Source organism: Rhinopithecus roxellana, chromosome 5, assembly GCF_007565055.1.
Source record: "Rhinopithecus roxellana isolate Shanxi Qingling chromosome 5, ASM756505v1, whole genome shotgun sequence".
NCBI lineage: Eukaryota > Metazoa > Chordata > Mammalia > Primates > Cercopithecidae > Rhinopithecus > Rhinopithecus roxellana.
The window spans coordinates 95,099,866-95,118,014 of record NC_044553.1 but is presented as its reverse complement, the minus strand read 5'-3'; the positions used below and the strand labels follow the sequence as shown (position 1 = coordinate 95,118,014).

Genomic DNA, 18,149 nt, shown 5'->3' with positions numbered 1-18,149 from the left:
AATAGACCCCTTTCACTTTTTTTTTTTTGATGGTTCAGATGGACCCTCTTTAGGTTTCATATCTAAGACTAACATGTATAAATAAAATCCTCCAGCTTTGGAATATGAAATCCTGAAAGAATAGCAAATAAAAAAATAGCACTATTATCATTTATTATCTTCCCTGGTATTGTGCTATGTCCTTCATTTATACTAATTTAATTCATTCAACAACCCTATGTTATAATCATTATTCAGACATTACAGATGAAGAAACCAACGTGGAAGTTTTTTTTTTTTTTTTTTTTTTTTTGAGGCGGAGTCTCGCTCTGTCGCCCGGACTGGAGTGCAATGGCCAGATCTCAGCTCACTGCAAGCTCCGCCTCCCGGGTTTACGCCATTCTCCTGCCTCAGCCTCCCGAGTAGCTGGGACTACAGGCGCCCGCCACCTCGCCCGGCTAGTTTTTGTATTTTTAGTAGAGACGGGGTTTCACCGTGTTAGCCAGGATGGTCTCGATCTCCTGACCTCGTGATCCGCCCGTCTCGGCCTCCCAAAGTGCTGGGATTACAGGCTTGAGCCAACGTGGAAGTTTTAAGAATTCCCTTAATCTATCTAATCCATTCCCACTCTCATGAAACAATAACTCATTAGAAAGAGATGCAGATAAACACCAAATTTGCAACCTTAAGATTATAACAATATGAAGTACTATCACCTATATTTATTTTGTTTTCACCTGAAGAATGTTATCTTGAAAAAGGAGGTGCATAGAATATCAATTGAAAGTAGTGACGCTCAAATGAAGTTTTTTTTAAAAAAAAAACTTCCACTGTTAGCAGGGTGCAGTGGCTCACACATGTAATCCCAGCACTTTGGGAGGCTGAGGCGAGCGGATAACGAGGTCAGGAGTTTGAGACTAGCCTGTCCAACATAGTGAAACCCCGTCTCTACTAAAAATACAAAAATTAGCCTGGCATGGTGGTGCACACCTGTAGTCCCAGCTACTCGGGAGGCTGAGGCAGAAGAATCGCTTGAACCCAAGAGGTAGAGGTTGCAGTGAGCCAAAACTACACCGCCGCACTCCAGCCTGGGCGACAGAAAAGACTCCATCTCAAAAAAAGCAAAACAAAACAAAACAAAAACTTTCACTGTGTTGTAGATTGATTCTTTTATAAAGTACAATAAAAGTGTTGTGGCACTGTCAAACTGTTAAAATAGTTTCTAGAAGCTAAATATTGTCTGTATGTATGTTATCATAGATGAGTAACAAACAGTTCACACAGTCTGTGAAACACACTTTGAGAAGCAGTGAACTGATAGAAAGTTTCTTAACTGGAGACACATCCAATTAGATTTAGCTATTAAAAATTATTTCTGCTAATATGTTCATAACCATAAATAGAGCTAAACAGCCATACTTTGAGCTGATCAACATAATAATTGTGTAAGCATATTCTTATTTTCAAATATAAGGGTGACTTCAAAGTGGTACTCTCCTTATACTTCTCAGAAACCCAATCTTCAAAGCCTACATTATAGGCAAAAATCACAAAATTAGTTGATCCATCAAGAATGAATACCACCAAATTTATGATTTATTACTATTTGTAATATTTGTACTTCTATTTCTACTCTTCACACTCCTAAGTTAGGTAGGAAGTTTCGTGGCTTTTTCTCTCCCTGAATTTTATGACAATAACAAATAGTGAATTATGTGAGAATGCTAAGAGGCTTAAGTTTCACAAACACCTACATTTAATGGGTTTTAGGGACATCTTTAGCCACAATGTTACAGGCTAACACCTCTCATCAGGCATACTCTCAACAATTAATAGCTTTGAAAATACAGTTTTCTCCACTTGTTGTATTATAATGGAAATAAAAGCTAGGAAAATCCTCAGATATTAATTTAGGTTAAATCTTTTTTTTTATTTTTACCTTCAAGAGAAGTATACTGTCTATTAAATTTAGAGTATTTTTTATAACCTTCTTGAGTATTTTGTTGCTATCTAGACTTCAGATGCAACATAAATTTAAGAGTGTTTATTACATTTCACAGTTTATTTCTTAATAATATTAAACAAAACAGTAATTAAACAATAATAGTTAATGGGTATTATAGTTCACATGATTTTTTATTTCGACGTCTGATTTTTCCTCGTTGCTACTATACCTAACATGTATTCAATATTTTAAAAAACAACACCAGGAAACATAGAGCCTACTCCTGACCAAACACAAAACATTGTAGGTACTCAAGGATAGACTGAATAAATGACAAATGCAATGACCTTTTTGGATCATGATGTAACATAAACCAGTTTCACCATCTCAGTTATCTGCTATAAAATGGGATACCACTCCTCAGCAAAACAGGAATATTTCCAGGGAGTATAGAAGAGATCCTTGAGATAATCTGGACCTTTGAAATAATTAAGATATTCACAGGGGCAGAAAACTGAGGCCGGCTTCCAGGTCACAAAGTTAATTAAAGGCACAACTGAAACTTAAGAAGCCAGGTCTGTCTATTGGCTCCTAGTTCAGTACTCTTTCTGGCACAAATGCACTGGACCACATGTGGTCTCTTCAGCTTAACAAGCATTTGTGACTTTATTCTTTACATCTAAACAAGTGACCTATCGGAATCTGAAAACACTAAAGATGGTGATCATTTTAAACAGGACCCTTTCAATGGAGGGCTGAAGGCAATGTTTTCTTAAAGAGAACTCTTATTTTTTGATAGCCCCACCTCATCTCCAAAAATATCTAAATCTAGAAGGGAGAAACACAATCATTTTTCTGTTGATGAGAAAGCATATTATTTTAATAGTTATATATAATTAAAACAGAAACTGTGGGTCTTGCAAATTTCAGTGTTACATAAGATATTTCATTCTTAGTTATATATTACCCCCAGTGAAACCTCATTTCATCAGCTTTAGACTATTACTAGAAAAAAAAAAAAATACCAAAACTTAAATTCCACTTACCTTCAGATGCCATTTTCTCAGTTCCTGTATGTTTCATTCGTTCCCAGGAATTTTTTTCCTTCTTTTCACAATCTTTATTGTGAAACAGTTCTTTCTCTTCTTTTCTCTTTTGTCTCATCTTGTTATAAGTAGATTTTGAAATAGAAACTTTAGCCTGCATGAAAAAGTTGAAAATCTGAAAATATTCAGGGAGTTTGATATTTAAAATATCTTTGTCTCAGATAACTAATTTGTCTCTGAGGATACTAGTCTGTCACTACTTAAGTGTATCCTAGAAAACGGAATATATACATACATATATATACATATATAGTACACGTAAAATATAAATTACACAGAGAATAAAAAGTATATTACATACTTTATCCCCAGAATGAGAATGCCTTTATTAAGTGGGAGGGGTGAATAATCTATTATTTAAATGATTAAAGATCAAAATTTCTTTTTTTTTTTCCTTGAGACAGTTTCACTGTGTTGCCCAGGCTGGAGTACAGTGGCGCAATCATGACTCACTACAACCTTGACCGTCCGAGCTCCAGTGAGCCTCCTACCTTAGCCTCCCAAGTAGCTGGGCCCACAGACACGCATGGCTGTGGCTACATTTTTGTATTTTTTCTAGAGAAAATAGGCTCTCTACTTTGACTAATTTTTGTATTTTTTCTGGCTAATTTTTGTATTTTTCCTAGAGACATGGTTTTGCCACATTGCCAAGGCTCAAAATTTCAACTGTACTAAGGTTTTTAAAATTTTAATCAAAATACTTTCACCACCCCACATCTGATATACACAAAACAATGACATACTGTAAGCTTAAATTTATTCTAATAATTAGCAAATAACCTTACATCTTTTTCATTCTCAACATCAAGATATGATGAAATATTTTGCTGGACTGATCTTCCATAAATCCCTGATGGTGGTTCAATACTTTGTTTAATTGAAAATGTATCCCCATTTTCCACAGAAGATATCACTGATTGGCTGCAGGTTGCTGGTGCTGAACTTAAACTTCCAAATACGCCTGAAATCAACCAACCACCAAATAGTCATTACCTAATTATGTGATGGTACTCTAGATAACACAGTTTAAGGTAAGGTTCTTGCCTTCAAGAATCAAACAACACAATTAATAAGAAAAACATGCTAAATAATTATAAAATATAAAAACAAATACCCTAACAGGGCAATATAAGAGGTGCCAGAAGGCAGTTCATGAAAATAAGTGAGAGCTGCATATTACAAGTGGTAAGCACATATAAAGAAAAGGTTGCTGTGAGCTGTTTTTGTTTTTTTGTTTGTTTGTTTGTTTGTTTCGAGATAGTCTCTCTCTGTCACCCAGGCTGGAATGCAACAGCACAATCTCGGCTCACTGCAACCTCCACCTCCCAAGCTGAAGCAATTCTCCCACCTCAGCCTGCCGAGTAGCTAGGACTACAGACGCACAGTACCAGGCCTGCCTAATTTTTTTTTTTTTTTTTTGGTAAAGATGGGGTTTTGCCATGTTGTCCAGGCTGGCCTTGAACACTTAAGTTCAAGTAATCTGCCCGCCTGGGCCTCCCAAAGTATGGGGATTACAGGAGTGAGCCACTGCGCCTGACAGTTGGGTGTTTAAGATGGTTTCAAGGAGCAAGAATTTGAGCTGGGATTTGAAGACAGGAAGGATCTGTATAAAGTAAAGGAGACAGGGAAATCTATGAGACGGTGATGTTTACATGCAGAGTTGAACGTTTATAAAGCATTTATGCAGAGCGAATAAATGAGCTTGGTTGGGCAAATAAAGGAATAACAGAAAATAAGTTTACAAGAGTAAGCTGTAGCCAATCTGAGGAGGGTTTTAAAATAACTTAATGGGCCGGGCGCGGTGGCTCAAGCCTGTAATCCCAACACTTTGGGAGGCCGAGACGGGCGGATCATGAGGTCAGGAGATCGAGACCATCCTGGCTAACACGGTGAAACCCCGTCTCTACTAAAAAGTACAAAAAGCTAGCCAGGCGAGGCGGAGGGCGCCTGTAGTCCCAGCTACTCGGGAGGCTGAGGCAGGAGAAAAGCGTAAACCCGGAAGCCGGAGCTTGCAGCTGAGATCCGGCCACTGCACTCTAGCCCGGCGACAGAGCGAGACTCCGTCTCAAAAAGAAAATAAATAAATGAAATAACTTAATGAGACTATCAAGCTAAGAAGTTAGGAAAAAGTTTTCAAGACTTTTATTCTATTTCATCATATTGAACAAAAATAAGATGCATACCCTCAATGTACACCACTACATTCTAGTTTTCAATTAAAAAGAAAATAGCTTTAAAGGATACTTTCAATAATTTTGTTCAAGGTCCCTTAGCCCCCTTAAAATATATAATGGGAGTTTAATTTTCACTTGCCTAGATTTTGTATGGGAGATAATTACATTGATTATTAAGCTGATAAATAAGGGCTATTTGAATTTAAACTATGCTAAAACTAAGTAAGCTATCCTAAAACTGTCTTAGAAGTACCTAAACTGCAGCAGTCACATAATACATCTCTCTGAAAATTAATGACATGAATTTACTAGTTTCCTTAGAAGATAGAAACATGAAGGTAAGTATTCACTTCTAATTCTTTTAATGAAGATAGCGTAATACATTTGCGAAAAGAAATTCCGCTCAACACTTGAATCAAATTATTTTCTATTCCTTATTGATAGGCTTTGCTTCTATATGGTGAATACATATAATCAAGAAGTGAAATAACTTTGAAATACCTTTTCCAACAACTACTACTGAGTCTTCTGATAAAGTCTTTGTGGATGTGAAGTCAAAACTGGAAATTTGCTGTGGATTTGATGATGACCCTGTAATTCCTAAAAAAACCCAAAACAAATACTTAAAAATATTTGCTTATTATGTAGTATCTTAGGACATTGTAACATGGTCTTTTAAAACTGAAAATTTATTTCATACAAAGAATTTATCATTTATTCGTACATGTTCATTAAGTCATTATTTCATTATAAATGTTTGTAACTGCAATATTAGAATGGACTAGGCACTAGAGAGAAAATAAACCTTTCTTTTTTTTTTTGAGATGGAGTCTTGCTCTGTCTTGCTCTGTCGCCCAGGCTGGAGTGCAGTGGTGTGATACTGGCTCACCACTACCTCCGCCTCCTGGGTTCAAGTGATTCTCCTGCCTCAATCTACTGAGTAGCTGGGATTACAGGTGCGCACGACTACGCTCAGCTAATTTTTGTATTGTTAATAGAGACAGGGTTTCACCATGTTGGTCAGGCTGGTCTCGAACTCCTGACCTCATGATCCGCCCACCTCAGCCTCCCAAAGTGCTGGTATTACATGCGTGAACTACCATGCCCGGCCCCTTCCTTTCCTTAAGGAGTTTACACATCAGGGTGAGGTGTGAGAGGCATACGAGTGAATTATCACAGCATGATTATTGGGCAACAAAAGGGTAATCAAAAAGGAAATCCACTGACATCAGAAAATAGATCAGGTCAATGTCATAGCAACCTGTACTTTTCTAGGTTAACTTTTATCTTAGTTTCTGATTCTTTATTTACACTCTTACTAGACTGTAAGTTCCATGGGAATAGGATCTATGTCTAGTTTTGATGATTTTTCTTTCCCGGAGTCTAGTATAGTGTTTGGCACATACCAGGTATTCCATAAATACATGTTAGATGAATGTATCAAGGTAAAAAAAGAAAAGAGAAATATATATTACTTTAGGTTTTACAAAAGAAAAGCAGTTAAACAGTGGTAAATTCAATGAAATAATTGATTTTTAAAAATTAAGCAGCAGATAGATTGTTTTGTTAACTGCTAATGGTAATAGCAACCTGGCTTTATGTGAAAATGGCAAAGATTAAAGAAAGAAATCCACGTAAATGACCATTTTCCATATATTTCTTCTTCAGTATGGAATAATCAAAATTAGTACACACTTATACAGCACACATCAACTAACAGAAACACGGTTAGCCCAAAAATGTGTTCTGTGACAAAGAGAAAAAAATCTCAGAAATGGAATAATTTGCTCAACAGTTCACACAAACATAAAATCTATACATAAACTATCAAGAGACAAATGGTTAGACAAGTCTCATCAGAAAAAATTATAAAGGACATGTTATCTCCAAGGAGTTTTTCACTTATAAAAGAAGCTGTCATTAATCATTTTTAATATATTTTTATTTTTTACACTAGTTTTTCTTAAAGAAATGTTGAAAGAAATATTGTTCATTACGTCTCAATTCTAAAATATATAGAAAAATATGTCTAAAAGCTTCTTCACACACAAATATCATTACATATTTTTTCTTTGTTATAATACTTCCATCTAATTCAAATACAGAGAGAGTAAATAGTAAATCATGGATTCTAGTTTGCTAATACTTCAAGCACCCTCCACTGTCTCAAGTCATTAATTGAGACAGCAGACATGATATGGACCATTACAATTAGGAAAGGGCACCTAGGTCCTTCACATACAAATTAAGAAAATATTAAAAGTGCGAGAGCATCGGGTATGAAGAGAAAAATAGTTAAAGGTAATATAAAACGAAATGAAGCTGATGCAAGATTATTAAGGGTCTTAAAAGTTATGCTACGGGGCCAGACGTGGTGGCTCGTGCCTGTAATCCCAGTACTTTGCAGGGCTGAGGTGGGCAGATCACCTGAGGTCAGGAGTTCAAGACCAGTCTGGCCAATATGGTGAAACCCCTTCTCTACTAAAAATACAAAAATTCGCTGGGTGTGGTGGTGCATGCCTGTAACCCCAGCTACTCAGGAGGCTGAGGCAAGAGAATCACTTGAATCTGAAAGGCGGAGGTTGCAGTCAGCTGAGATTGCACCATTGCACTCCAGCCTGGGCGACAAGAGTGAGACTCCGTCTTTAAAAAAAAAAAAAAAAAAGGCCGGGCGCGGTGGCTCAAGCCTGTAATCCCAACACTTTGGGAGGCTGAGACGGGCGGATCACAAGGTCAGGAGATCGAGACCATCCTGGCTAATACGGTGAAACCCCGTCTCTACTAAAAAATACAAAAAACTAGCCGGGCGATGAGGCGGGCGCCTGTAGTCCCAGCTACTCGGGAGGCTGAGACAGGAGAATGGCGTGAACCCGCGAGGCGGAGCTTGCAGTGAGCTGAGATCTGGCCATTGCACTCCAGCCTGGGCGGCAGAGCAAGACTCCGTCTCAAGAAAAAAAACAGTTATGCCACGGAGTAAGAACTTTGTTCTGCAGAAAACAGAGAACCGCTTGTGTTAAGCTTGCCAACAGGGCAAGATTTTTCTTTGTACGTCACAGAAAAAAACGAATAGCTCTAGGGGTCCTTACACAGGTCCAAGAGACAAGCTTGCAACCTGTGGCACACCTGAGTAAGGAAATTGATGTAGTGTCAAAGGGTTGGCCTCATTGTTTACGGGTAGTGGCCGCATTAGCAGTCTTAGTATCTGAATCAGTTAAAATAATACAGAGAAGAGATCTTATTGTGTGGACATCTCATGATGTGAACGGCATTCTCATTGCTAAAGGAGACTTGTGGTTGTCAGACAACAATATCAGGTATCAATATCAATATCAGGCTCTATTACTTGAAGGGTCAGTGCTGCAACTGCACACTTGTGCAACTCTTAACCCAGCCACATTTCTTCCAGACAATGAAGAAAAGATAGAACACAACTGTCAACAAGTAATTGCTCAAACCTATGCCACTTGAAGGGAGCTTCCAGAGGTTCCCTTGACTGATCCCGACCTCAACTTGTATACTGATGGAAGTTTCTTTGTAGAAAAAGGACTTCCAAAAGCGGGGTATGCAGTGGTCAGTGATAATGGAATACTTGAAAGTAATCCCCTCACTCCAGGAACTAGTGCTCAGCTGGCAGAACTAATAGCCCTCGCTCGGGCACTAGAATTAGGAGAAGGAAAAAGGGTAAACATATATACAGACTCTAAGTATGCTTACCTAGTCCTCCACACCCATGCAGCAATATGGAGAGAAAGGGAATTCCTAACTTCCGAGGGAACACCTATCAAACATCAGGAAGCCATTAGGAGATTATTATTGGTGGTACAGAAACCTAAAGAGGTGGCAGTCTTACACTGCCAGGGTCATCAGAAAGGAAAGGAAAGGGAAATAGAAGGGAACCGCCAAGCGGATATTGAAGCACAAAGAGCCGCCAGACAGGACCCTCCATTAGAAATGCTTACAGAAGGACCCCTGGTATGGGGTAATCCCCTTTGGGAAACCAAGCCCCACTACTCAGAAGAAGAAATAGAATGGGGAACTTCAGGAGGACATAGTTTTCTCCCCTCAAGATGGCTAGCCACCGAAGAAGGAAAAGTACTTTTGCCTGCAGCTAACCAATGGAAATTACTTAAAACCCTTCACCAAACCTTTCACTTAGGCATTGATAGCACCCATCAGATGGCCAAATCATTATTTATTGGACCAGGCCTTTTCAAAACTATCAAGCAGATAGTCAGGGCCTGTGAAGTGTGCAAAAGAAATAATCCCCTGCTTTATCACCAAGCTCCTTCAGGAGAACAAAGAATAGGCCATTACGCAGGAGAAGACTGGCAACTAGATTTTACCCACATGCCCAAATCTCAGGGATTTCAGTATCTACTAGTCTGGGTAGATACTTTCACTGGTTGGGCAGAGGCCTTCCGCTGTAGGACAGAAAAGACCCAAGAGGTAATAACGGCACTAGTTCATGAAATAAATCCCAGATTCCAACCTCCCTGAGGCTTACAGAGTAACAATGGCCCCGCTTTCAAGGCTACAGTAACCCAGGGAGTATCCTAGGTGTTAGGTATACAATATCACTTGCACTGCGCCTGGAGGCCACAATCCTCAGGGAAGGTCGAGAAAATGAACGAAACACTCAAACGACATCTAAAAAAGCTAACCCAGGAAACCCACCTCACATGGCCTGCTCTGTTGCCTATAGCCTTACTAAGAAACCGAAACTGTCCCCAGAAAGCAGGACTTAGCCCATACGAAATGCTGTATGGACGGCCTTTCCTAACCCATGAACTTGTGCTTGACTGAGAGACGGTCAACTTAGCTGCAGACATCACCGCCTTAGCCAAATATCAACAAGTTCTTAAAACATTACAAGGAGCCTGTCCCTGAGAAGAGGGAAAAGAATTATTCCACCCTGGTGGCACGGTATTAGTCAAGTCCCTTCCCTCTAATTCCCCATCCCTAGACACATCCTGGGAAGGACCATACCCAGTCATTTCATCTACCCCAATCGTGGTTAAAGTGGCTAAATTGGAGTCTTGGATATATCACACTCGAGTCAAACCCTGGATACTGCCAAAAGAACCCAAAAATCCAGCAGACAACGCTTGTTATTCCTGTGAACCTCTAGAGAATCTGCGCCTGGTCTTCAAGCAACAACTGTGAGGGAAGTAACGAAAATCGTAAATCCCCATGGCCCTCCCTTATCATATTTTTCTCTTTATCTTACCCCCTTTCACTCTCACTGCACCCTCTCCATGCCACTGTATGACCAGTAGCTCCCCTTACCAAGAGTTTCTATGGAGAATGAAGCTTTCAGGAAATACTGATGCCCCATCGTATAGGAGTTTACCTAAGAGAAACCCCACCTTTACCGCCCATATGCCCTGCAACTGCTGTAACTCTGCCACTCTTTGCATGCATGCAAATACTCATTATTGGACAGGGAAAACAATTAATCCTAGTTGTCCTAGAGGACTCAGAGCCACTGTCTGTTGGACTTACTTCACCCATACCAGTATGTCTGATGGAGGTGGAGTTCAAGATCAGGCAAGAGAAAAACATGTAAAGGAAGTAATCTCCCAACTGACCCGGGTACATAGCACCCGTACCCCTTACAAAGGACTAGATCTCTCAAAACTACATGAAACCCTCAATACCCATACTCGCCTGGTAAGCCTATTTAATACCATCCTCACGGGGCTCCATAAGGCCTCGGCCCAAAACCCTACTAACTGTTGAATGTGCCTCCCCCTGCACTTCAGGTCATACATTTCAATCCCTGTACCTGAACAATGGAATAACTTCAGCACAGAAATAAACACCACTTCCGTTTTAGTAGGACCTCTTGTTTCCAATCTGGAAATAACCCATACCTCAAACCTCTCCTGTGTAAAATTTAGCAATACTGTAGACACAACCAACTCCCAATGCATCAGGTGGGTAACTCCTCCCACATGAATAGTCTGTCTACCCTCAGAAGTATTTTTTGTCTGTGGTACCTCAGCCTTTCGTTTGAATGACTCTTCAGAATCTATGTGCTTCCTCTCATTCTTAGTGCACCTATGGCCATCTCCACTGAACAAGATTTATACAATTATGTTGTACCTAAGCTCCGCAACAAGAGTACCCATTCTTCCTTTTGTTATTGGAACAGGAGTGCTAGGCGGACTAGGTACTGGCATTGGCAGTATCACAACCTCTACTCAGTTCTATTACAAACTATCTCAAGAACTAAATAGTGACAAGGAACAGGTTGCCGACTCCCTGGTCACCTTGCAAGATCAGCTTAACTCTCTAGCAGCAGTAGTCCTTCAAAATCGAAGAGCTTTTAGACTTGCTAACCGCCAAAAGAGGGGGAACCTGTTTATTTTTAGGTGAAGAATGCTGTTATTATGTTAATCAATCCAGAATCATCACTGAGAAAGTTAAAGAAATTCAAGATCAAATACAACATAGAGTAGAGGAGCTTCAAAACACCGGACCCTGGGGCCTCCTCAGCCAATGGATGCCCTGGATTCTCCCCTTCTTAAGACCTCTAGCAGCTATAATATTGTTACTCCTCTTTGGACCCTGTATCTTTAACCTCCTCGTTAAGTTTGTCTCTTCCAGAATCGAAGCTGTAAAGCTACAAATGGTTCTTCAAATGGAGCCCCAGATGCAGTCCATGACTAAGATATACCGTGAACCCCTGGACCAGCCTGCTAGCCCATGCTCCCATGTTGGTGACATCGAAGGCACCCCTCCCAAGGAAATCTCAACTGCAAAACCCCTACTACACCCCAATTCAACAGGAAGCAGTTAGAGTGGTCGTCAGCCAACCTCCCCAACAGCACTTGGGTTTTCCTGTTGAGAGGGGGTACTGAGAGAAAGGACTAGCTGGATTTCCTAGGCAGACTAAGAATCCCTAAGCCTAGCTCAGAAGGTGACCGCATCCATCTTAATCACAAGGCTTGCAACTTAGCTCACACCCAACCAATCAGGTAGTAAAGAGAGCTCACTAAAATGCTAATGAGGCAAAAACAGGAGGTAAAGAAATAGCCAATCATCTATCACCTGAGAGCACAGCAGGAGGGGCATTGATCAGGACATAAACCCAGGCATTCGAGCTGGTAACGGCTACCCTCCTTGGGTCCCCTCCCTTTGTATAGGAGTTCTGTTTTCACTCTATTAAATCTTGCAACTGCAAAAAATAAAAATAAGAAAAAAGAAAGAAAGAAAACAGAAGCACTCAAGGTTTTTGTTTTTTCCAGGGGTTAGTTTTATGTGTTAATCAAGGTTTTGAGTAAGGAAGAGATAATGACTGTATTTTAGAAAGACAATTCTGGAAGATCATGCAGCCTGGATTTAAGATGAATGAAAATAAGAGGGAAGCCTTACCAGAAAGATTTGTAATTACCCAGGGAAGTGGTAAAGAGGCCCAAATAACAACCGTGGCAGCAGATACATTAAGTTAGACTGAGAGTAAATGATAGGGTAAGCCACCTCCTAAACTTGGAAGGTAAAGAGAAATAGACAAAAATGACTGTAATGCTTTAAGCCTCCCTAACTGGGAAAATGGTAATGCTACTAATAAAAATGGACAACAAAGGAAGAGAAATGAGTCTGGGAAGAAAGTTAAATTTGGTTTTCAACGTGTTTGTTCTTGTTGCCAAGACAGATTTAGTAAATGGTTCAGAGTTGGATGTGTGAGTGTGATGTAATTTTATGGAGTAGAATTAACTGCTGGCTAAAAGATATAAATATGTTTATGATTCTGTCGTCTAAAAAAGGAAGCCACTAGCAGTGAATGAACATATTCAACAGTTATTTCAAAGCAATTAAAAAAAAAAAGAAATGAAAAATTATATGAAGGTACGAGTTACTTATAAGAAGAAAAGCATTTTTTTTTGTTTTTGATTTTCTTTACATGGGAAATAAAACATGTAAATAAATATGGAAAAATCTTATTCTCTTTTGTAAAACAATGAACAACTTATTGCTACCAAATAGAATAGTACTAAATTATATCACAGACTAAATTTTAAGAAATTTACCAAAAAAGTTTTTAATCAAGTTCCATCTTACTCAATTTGAGTTACATCCACAAAAAATATTCCTGTCCTAAAATGCCTGACTGCCTGCTCATACATAATTTAAGATAATCAGAAATGGCAGGCTAGGTGTGGTGCCTCACACCTGTAGTCCCAGCACTTTGGGATGCCAAGGCAGGTAGATTACTTGAGGCCAGGAGTTCGAGACCAGTCTGGCCAACATGGTGAAACCCTGTCTCTACTAAAACAAGAAATTAGCCAGGCATGGTGGCATGCACCTGTAATCCCAGTTACTAGGGTGGCTGAGGCATGAGAATCACTTGAACCCATGAGGTGGAGGCTGCAGTGAGCTAAGACTGCGCCACTGCACTCTAGCCTGACCAACAGACAAGACTGTCTCAAAAAAGAAAAAAAGATCAGAAATAACATAGTACAGAAGTTGACCTTATAGTGACCACAGCTGCTAAGCACATAAAAATAACAGCTTCTTATTTACTTATATATTTTAGATTACAGGTGCACCTTCTAATTATTAGGTTGGTAAAAAAGGAGTATGCAATTAAAAATGGCAGAAGCCACCATTACTTTTGCACCAAGCTAATATTTATTTAAATATTTATACCCTTCAAAACCACTTTTTTTTTATTGTAAGGGACATTTTTAAAATGCAGCTGTAATAGTATCTCTTAAGCAATGGACAGAGTAGTCACAGAGATACTACTTGCTACTAAGTTTAAAAAAAACATTCTTAACAACGGTGTTTTTTTTCCTTTTTTTTTTTTTTTTTTCAGACGGAATTTCACTCTTGTCACCTAGCCTGGAGTGCAGTGGCATGATATCGGCTCACTGCAACTTCCACCTCCCGGGTTCAAGCAATTCTCCTGCCTCAGCTTCCCAAGTAGCTGGGATTACAGGTGCCCGCCATCATGCCCAGCTAAGTTTTCATATTTTTAGTAGAAATGGGGATTCGCCATGTTGGGCAGGCTGGTCTCAAACTCCTGACCTCAGGTGATCCACCCACCTCGGCCTCCCAAAGTGCTGGGATCACAGGCGTGAGCCACCGCACCTGGCCAACAATGGTTAATGATAACAGCAAAGCTTTCCCAGGCTCTACCACAGGAAAATTATATTCTTGTTGCCCCAACTTTACTCCAGGGTTACAACATAACTGGGCATCTGGGAGTCATTAATCCACATGAATGCATTCCATTTTAGTGGCAAAATGTCTTCTAAAAACGTCTGTGTGTGTGTGTGTGTGTGTGTGTGTGTGTGTGTTTTGTGTGCATATATCTGGTGCATTTCCTGGGGGCAGAAGTCAGCAGAAATTCCCTAGTGTTAACCTCATGAGCAACTGCTTCCTTGCAGTGGCTTCTCAAGGAAGCCCAAAAATCATATACGAAGACTTGAGTCTCCTATTTGGCAAAATTATTTGAGCAACAACAGTTCAGCAGCAAAGACGAAAAACCTCAAAACTGAGAATTCTCATTAATTTTTCTTTATTGGTATGCTTAGGGAGGATTCTAATTTAGATATTCAATCTTAAAAATTAACTCGTCATGAAATTTACTAACCTTTTATATGCTTATAATGTCTTGGGTATTGTTTATTTTGTATTTCTAATGCACTAGATGAAATATCAAGTGACCTATTGTCTTCAGAATCACCACCCAAACCTATAGTTCATGTGTTGACCAATTATGCTTACACTGGATGTTGTAAACCCTTTAAAATATTTGAATGATTCTAGTAATATTACACATAGGTACATATCTCCCCCCTAAACCTCTCTCAACTTCTAACCTTTTAAAAACATAAGTAACATAATATTAGGAACTATAACATTATAGTACTTTTTGAAGTTTTATCCTATTTTAAATTATATAATACTTTTCCCTGTCCTTGTTCTTAGCAGCTAAGAACATTTACTATACACTATACTACAACATTTCATAAAATAGGCTTTAAAATTATAATTAGGCCAGGTATGGTGAATCACATCTGTAATCCCAGCACTTCAGGAGGCCGAGGCAGAAGAATTCTTTGAGCCCAGGAGTTCAAGGCCAGACTGGACAACAAAGCAAGCCCCCGCCTCCATCAAAAATTAAAATTAAAAAATTCACTGGGTGTGGGCTGGGTGCAGTGGCTCACGCCTGTAATCCCAGCATGGTGTTTCATCATGTTGGTCAGGTTGGTCTCGAACTCCTGACCTTGTGATCCATCTGCCTTGGCCTCCCAAAGTGCCAGGATTATAGGTGCAAGCCACAGCACCCGGCTCCTTTTTTCTTTTAAGACAGGGTCTCCCCGGGCTGGAGTGCAGTGGCAAAATCCCAGATCATTGTAACCTCTGCCTCCCAGGCTCAAGCAATCCTCCTACCTCTGCCTCCCTAGTAGCTGGGATCAAAGGTGCATGCCACCACCTCCAACTTTTTTTTGTAGTTTTTGTAGACATACGGTCTTGCCATGTTGCTCAGACTGGTCTCGAATTCCTGAGCTCAAGTGATCGGCCCATCTCAGCCTACTAAAGTCCTAGAATTACAGGTGTGAGCCACTGTGCCTGGCCTGACAAGTATTTTTTTTTTTTAATCAACACCTTTAACTTTACACTAAAAACAAATTTTTTTTAATCCAGAATTTAAAAACTGTGACCTAAGAGATACCTATTTCCCCATTTCTCTCTTTTCCCCTATTCCCATGAAAAATGAAAAATCTGAAAACTGAGAAGACTCAGTAATTTTTCTTTATTGGTATGCTTAGGGAAGATTCTGATTTAGAGATATTCAATCTTAAAAGGTAAGTCACCATGAAATGTAACCTTCTATACTGGCTTCACTGATGAGACAGTCAACTACATAGGGATAAAGAGCTCAGTATCTGGAATCATGTTTCCTGGCTTTAAATTATAGCACTGTGACTCAAACTGCTGAGAAAACCTGGACAAGTCACTTAACCTTACTTGTGAAACAGAGACAATAGTACCTCTTCTATAACTGTTGTTAGGATGAAATGAAGAAAATACATGTAAAGCGTTCAGCACAGTGCCTAACACATTTTAAGTACCCAAATGTTATTATATCTGTAATTTAAAAAAAAAAAAGCAAAACCTTAATGTAGGCCTCCTTCTACTGAATAACAAAAACTTTAATTTACATTTGAATGTTTAATCACTCTTTATGAATACTCTGCAGCGATTACAACCATAAACATACACTAAATGCAAAATCCTAGGCATTATATATTTGAGTCATTATCCATTTTTATATCTAGCTCCAATGTAAACCATTAAGCAATAATGATGTGTGTATATATGTGTGTGTGTGTGTGTGTGTGTACATATATATATATATATATATATTTTTTTTTTTTTTTTTTTTTGAGACAGGCTTTTGCTCTGTCATCCAGGCTGGAGTACAGTGGCGCTGTCTTGGCTCTCTGCAGCCTCAACCTCCTGGGCTCAAGCAATTCTCCTGCCTCAGCCTCCTGAATAGCTGGTACTATAGGCGCACACCATCATTCCCAGCTATTTTTTAATTTTCTTGATAGAGATGGGGTTTTGCTATGTTGCCCAGGCTGGTCCCAAACTCTCGGGCTCAAGTGATTGACCTGCCTCAGCCTCCCAAAGTGGTGGGATTAGAGGTGTGAGCCACTGTGCCCAGTGAAATATACTTTTAAAAAATAATGTATTTGAATAAAAACAGGAAGGTGGGAAGAGGAGGTAGCTAGGGAAACTGGGCTAGAAAGGACTGTAGAATAAAGGGCACTAAGTAAGTTCATAGAGAAAAGTTTCAAGAATATCCGATATTAAATCACAGAGAATTTTGTTTGTGGAAGTAACACACATATCTTTATAAATTCTTAGTCTTGACAGTTAATTCATAAAATAAGACCCATAAACATACTGGCTTTGGGTGGAAATGTTTTCTATTAGTAGGCAAAACTAATTTAATACACTAGAAGAAGTTTATTATAACATCATTCAGAAAATTTAGCACAATGTGCTTTAATAGGTAGTGGCAGACTATAGGTGGAATTTTAAAATAATTGTTATTTTTGTGTTTATCGTCCAATAGTCTTTATTCTGAGCATTACCATTTTTATGTTTTACCAATTAAACCACAATAAATTTGTGGGAATCACTTATTTACTGAAAGTAAAGCAAACCCAAATATATAAAATCCAAAACATTAGCAACTTATTTTGAGAAAAGGTTAAATTTAATATAGTGAATTCAGTAACAGTAGTATTTCTAAAACTTGATCCTAGAAATACCTAATTTACTTGTTAAAAATACAGATTTCTAACCAGAAAGATGAATTCATGAGGCATAAGATGATGCCCCAGAATCAACAGATGTTACATGCACTCAAGGGTGATTCCCAAAATTAGGCAACTTTCTTGGGAGGCTGAGCCCGGCGGATCACGACCATTCTGGCTAACACGGTGAAACCCTGTCTCTACGAAAAATACAAAAAATTAGCCAGGCGTGGTGGCAGGCACCTGTAGTCCCAGCTACTTGGCAGGCTGAGGAAGGAGAATGGCGTGAATCCGGGAGGCAGAGCTTGCAGTGAGCCGAGATTACGTCACTGTACTCTAGCCTCTGTGACACAGCGAGACTCCAACTCAAAAAAAAACAGATTAGGCAACTTTAGAAAACACTAAATATTGCATATATAAGTATGTACTGTACTATTACGAGATCAATCACACTGCTAAAACTTAAATGACTCCCAAGGTCACATGACTAGGGTCACAAGGGAACTCAAATCCAGGTTTTAAAAATCTATTATTTTCCATTTCCAAAGATATTCTTCCAAAAGTAGGTTCCATTTTTACAAAGTAGATACAACCTAGAAATCAGATATCTCCTCGATTTTATAGAAATACTTGCAAAATTATAGATTAGGAAGATCAGCCTGAA

At 39.1% G+C, this 18,149-nt stretch overlaps 1 protein-coding gene across 5 annotated transcripts in view; it reads right to left on the bottom strand.

Annotated features, from left to right (window-relative positions):
- The window catches only part of TOGARAM1 (TOG array regulator of axonemal microtubules 1), a 126,098-nt gene that overhangs the window by 48,065 nt on the left and 59,884 nt on the right, over positions 1–18,149 (bottom strand). For 4 of the 5 annotated variants that reach the window (XM_030931213.1, XM_030931217.1, XM_030931215.1 and 1 more), the window contains 3 exons: positions 5,706–5,804; positions 3,816–3,991; positions 2,971–3,124 (listed from right to left, as the gene is read on the bottom strand). In XM_030931213.1, coding sequence (XP_030787073.1) covers positions 2,971–3,124; positions 3,816–3,991; positions 5,706–5,804 — 429 coding nt within the window. The remainder of the gene's footprint in view (positions 1–2,970; positions 3,125–3,815; positions 3,992–5,705; positions 5,805–18,149) is intronic. The other variant, XM_030931214.1, reaches the window with a different exon arrangement.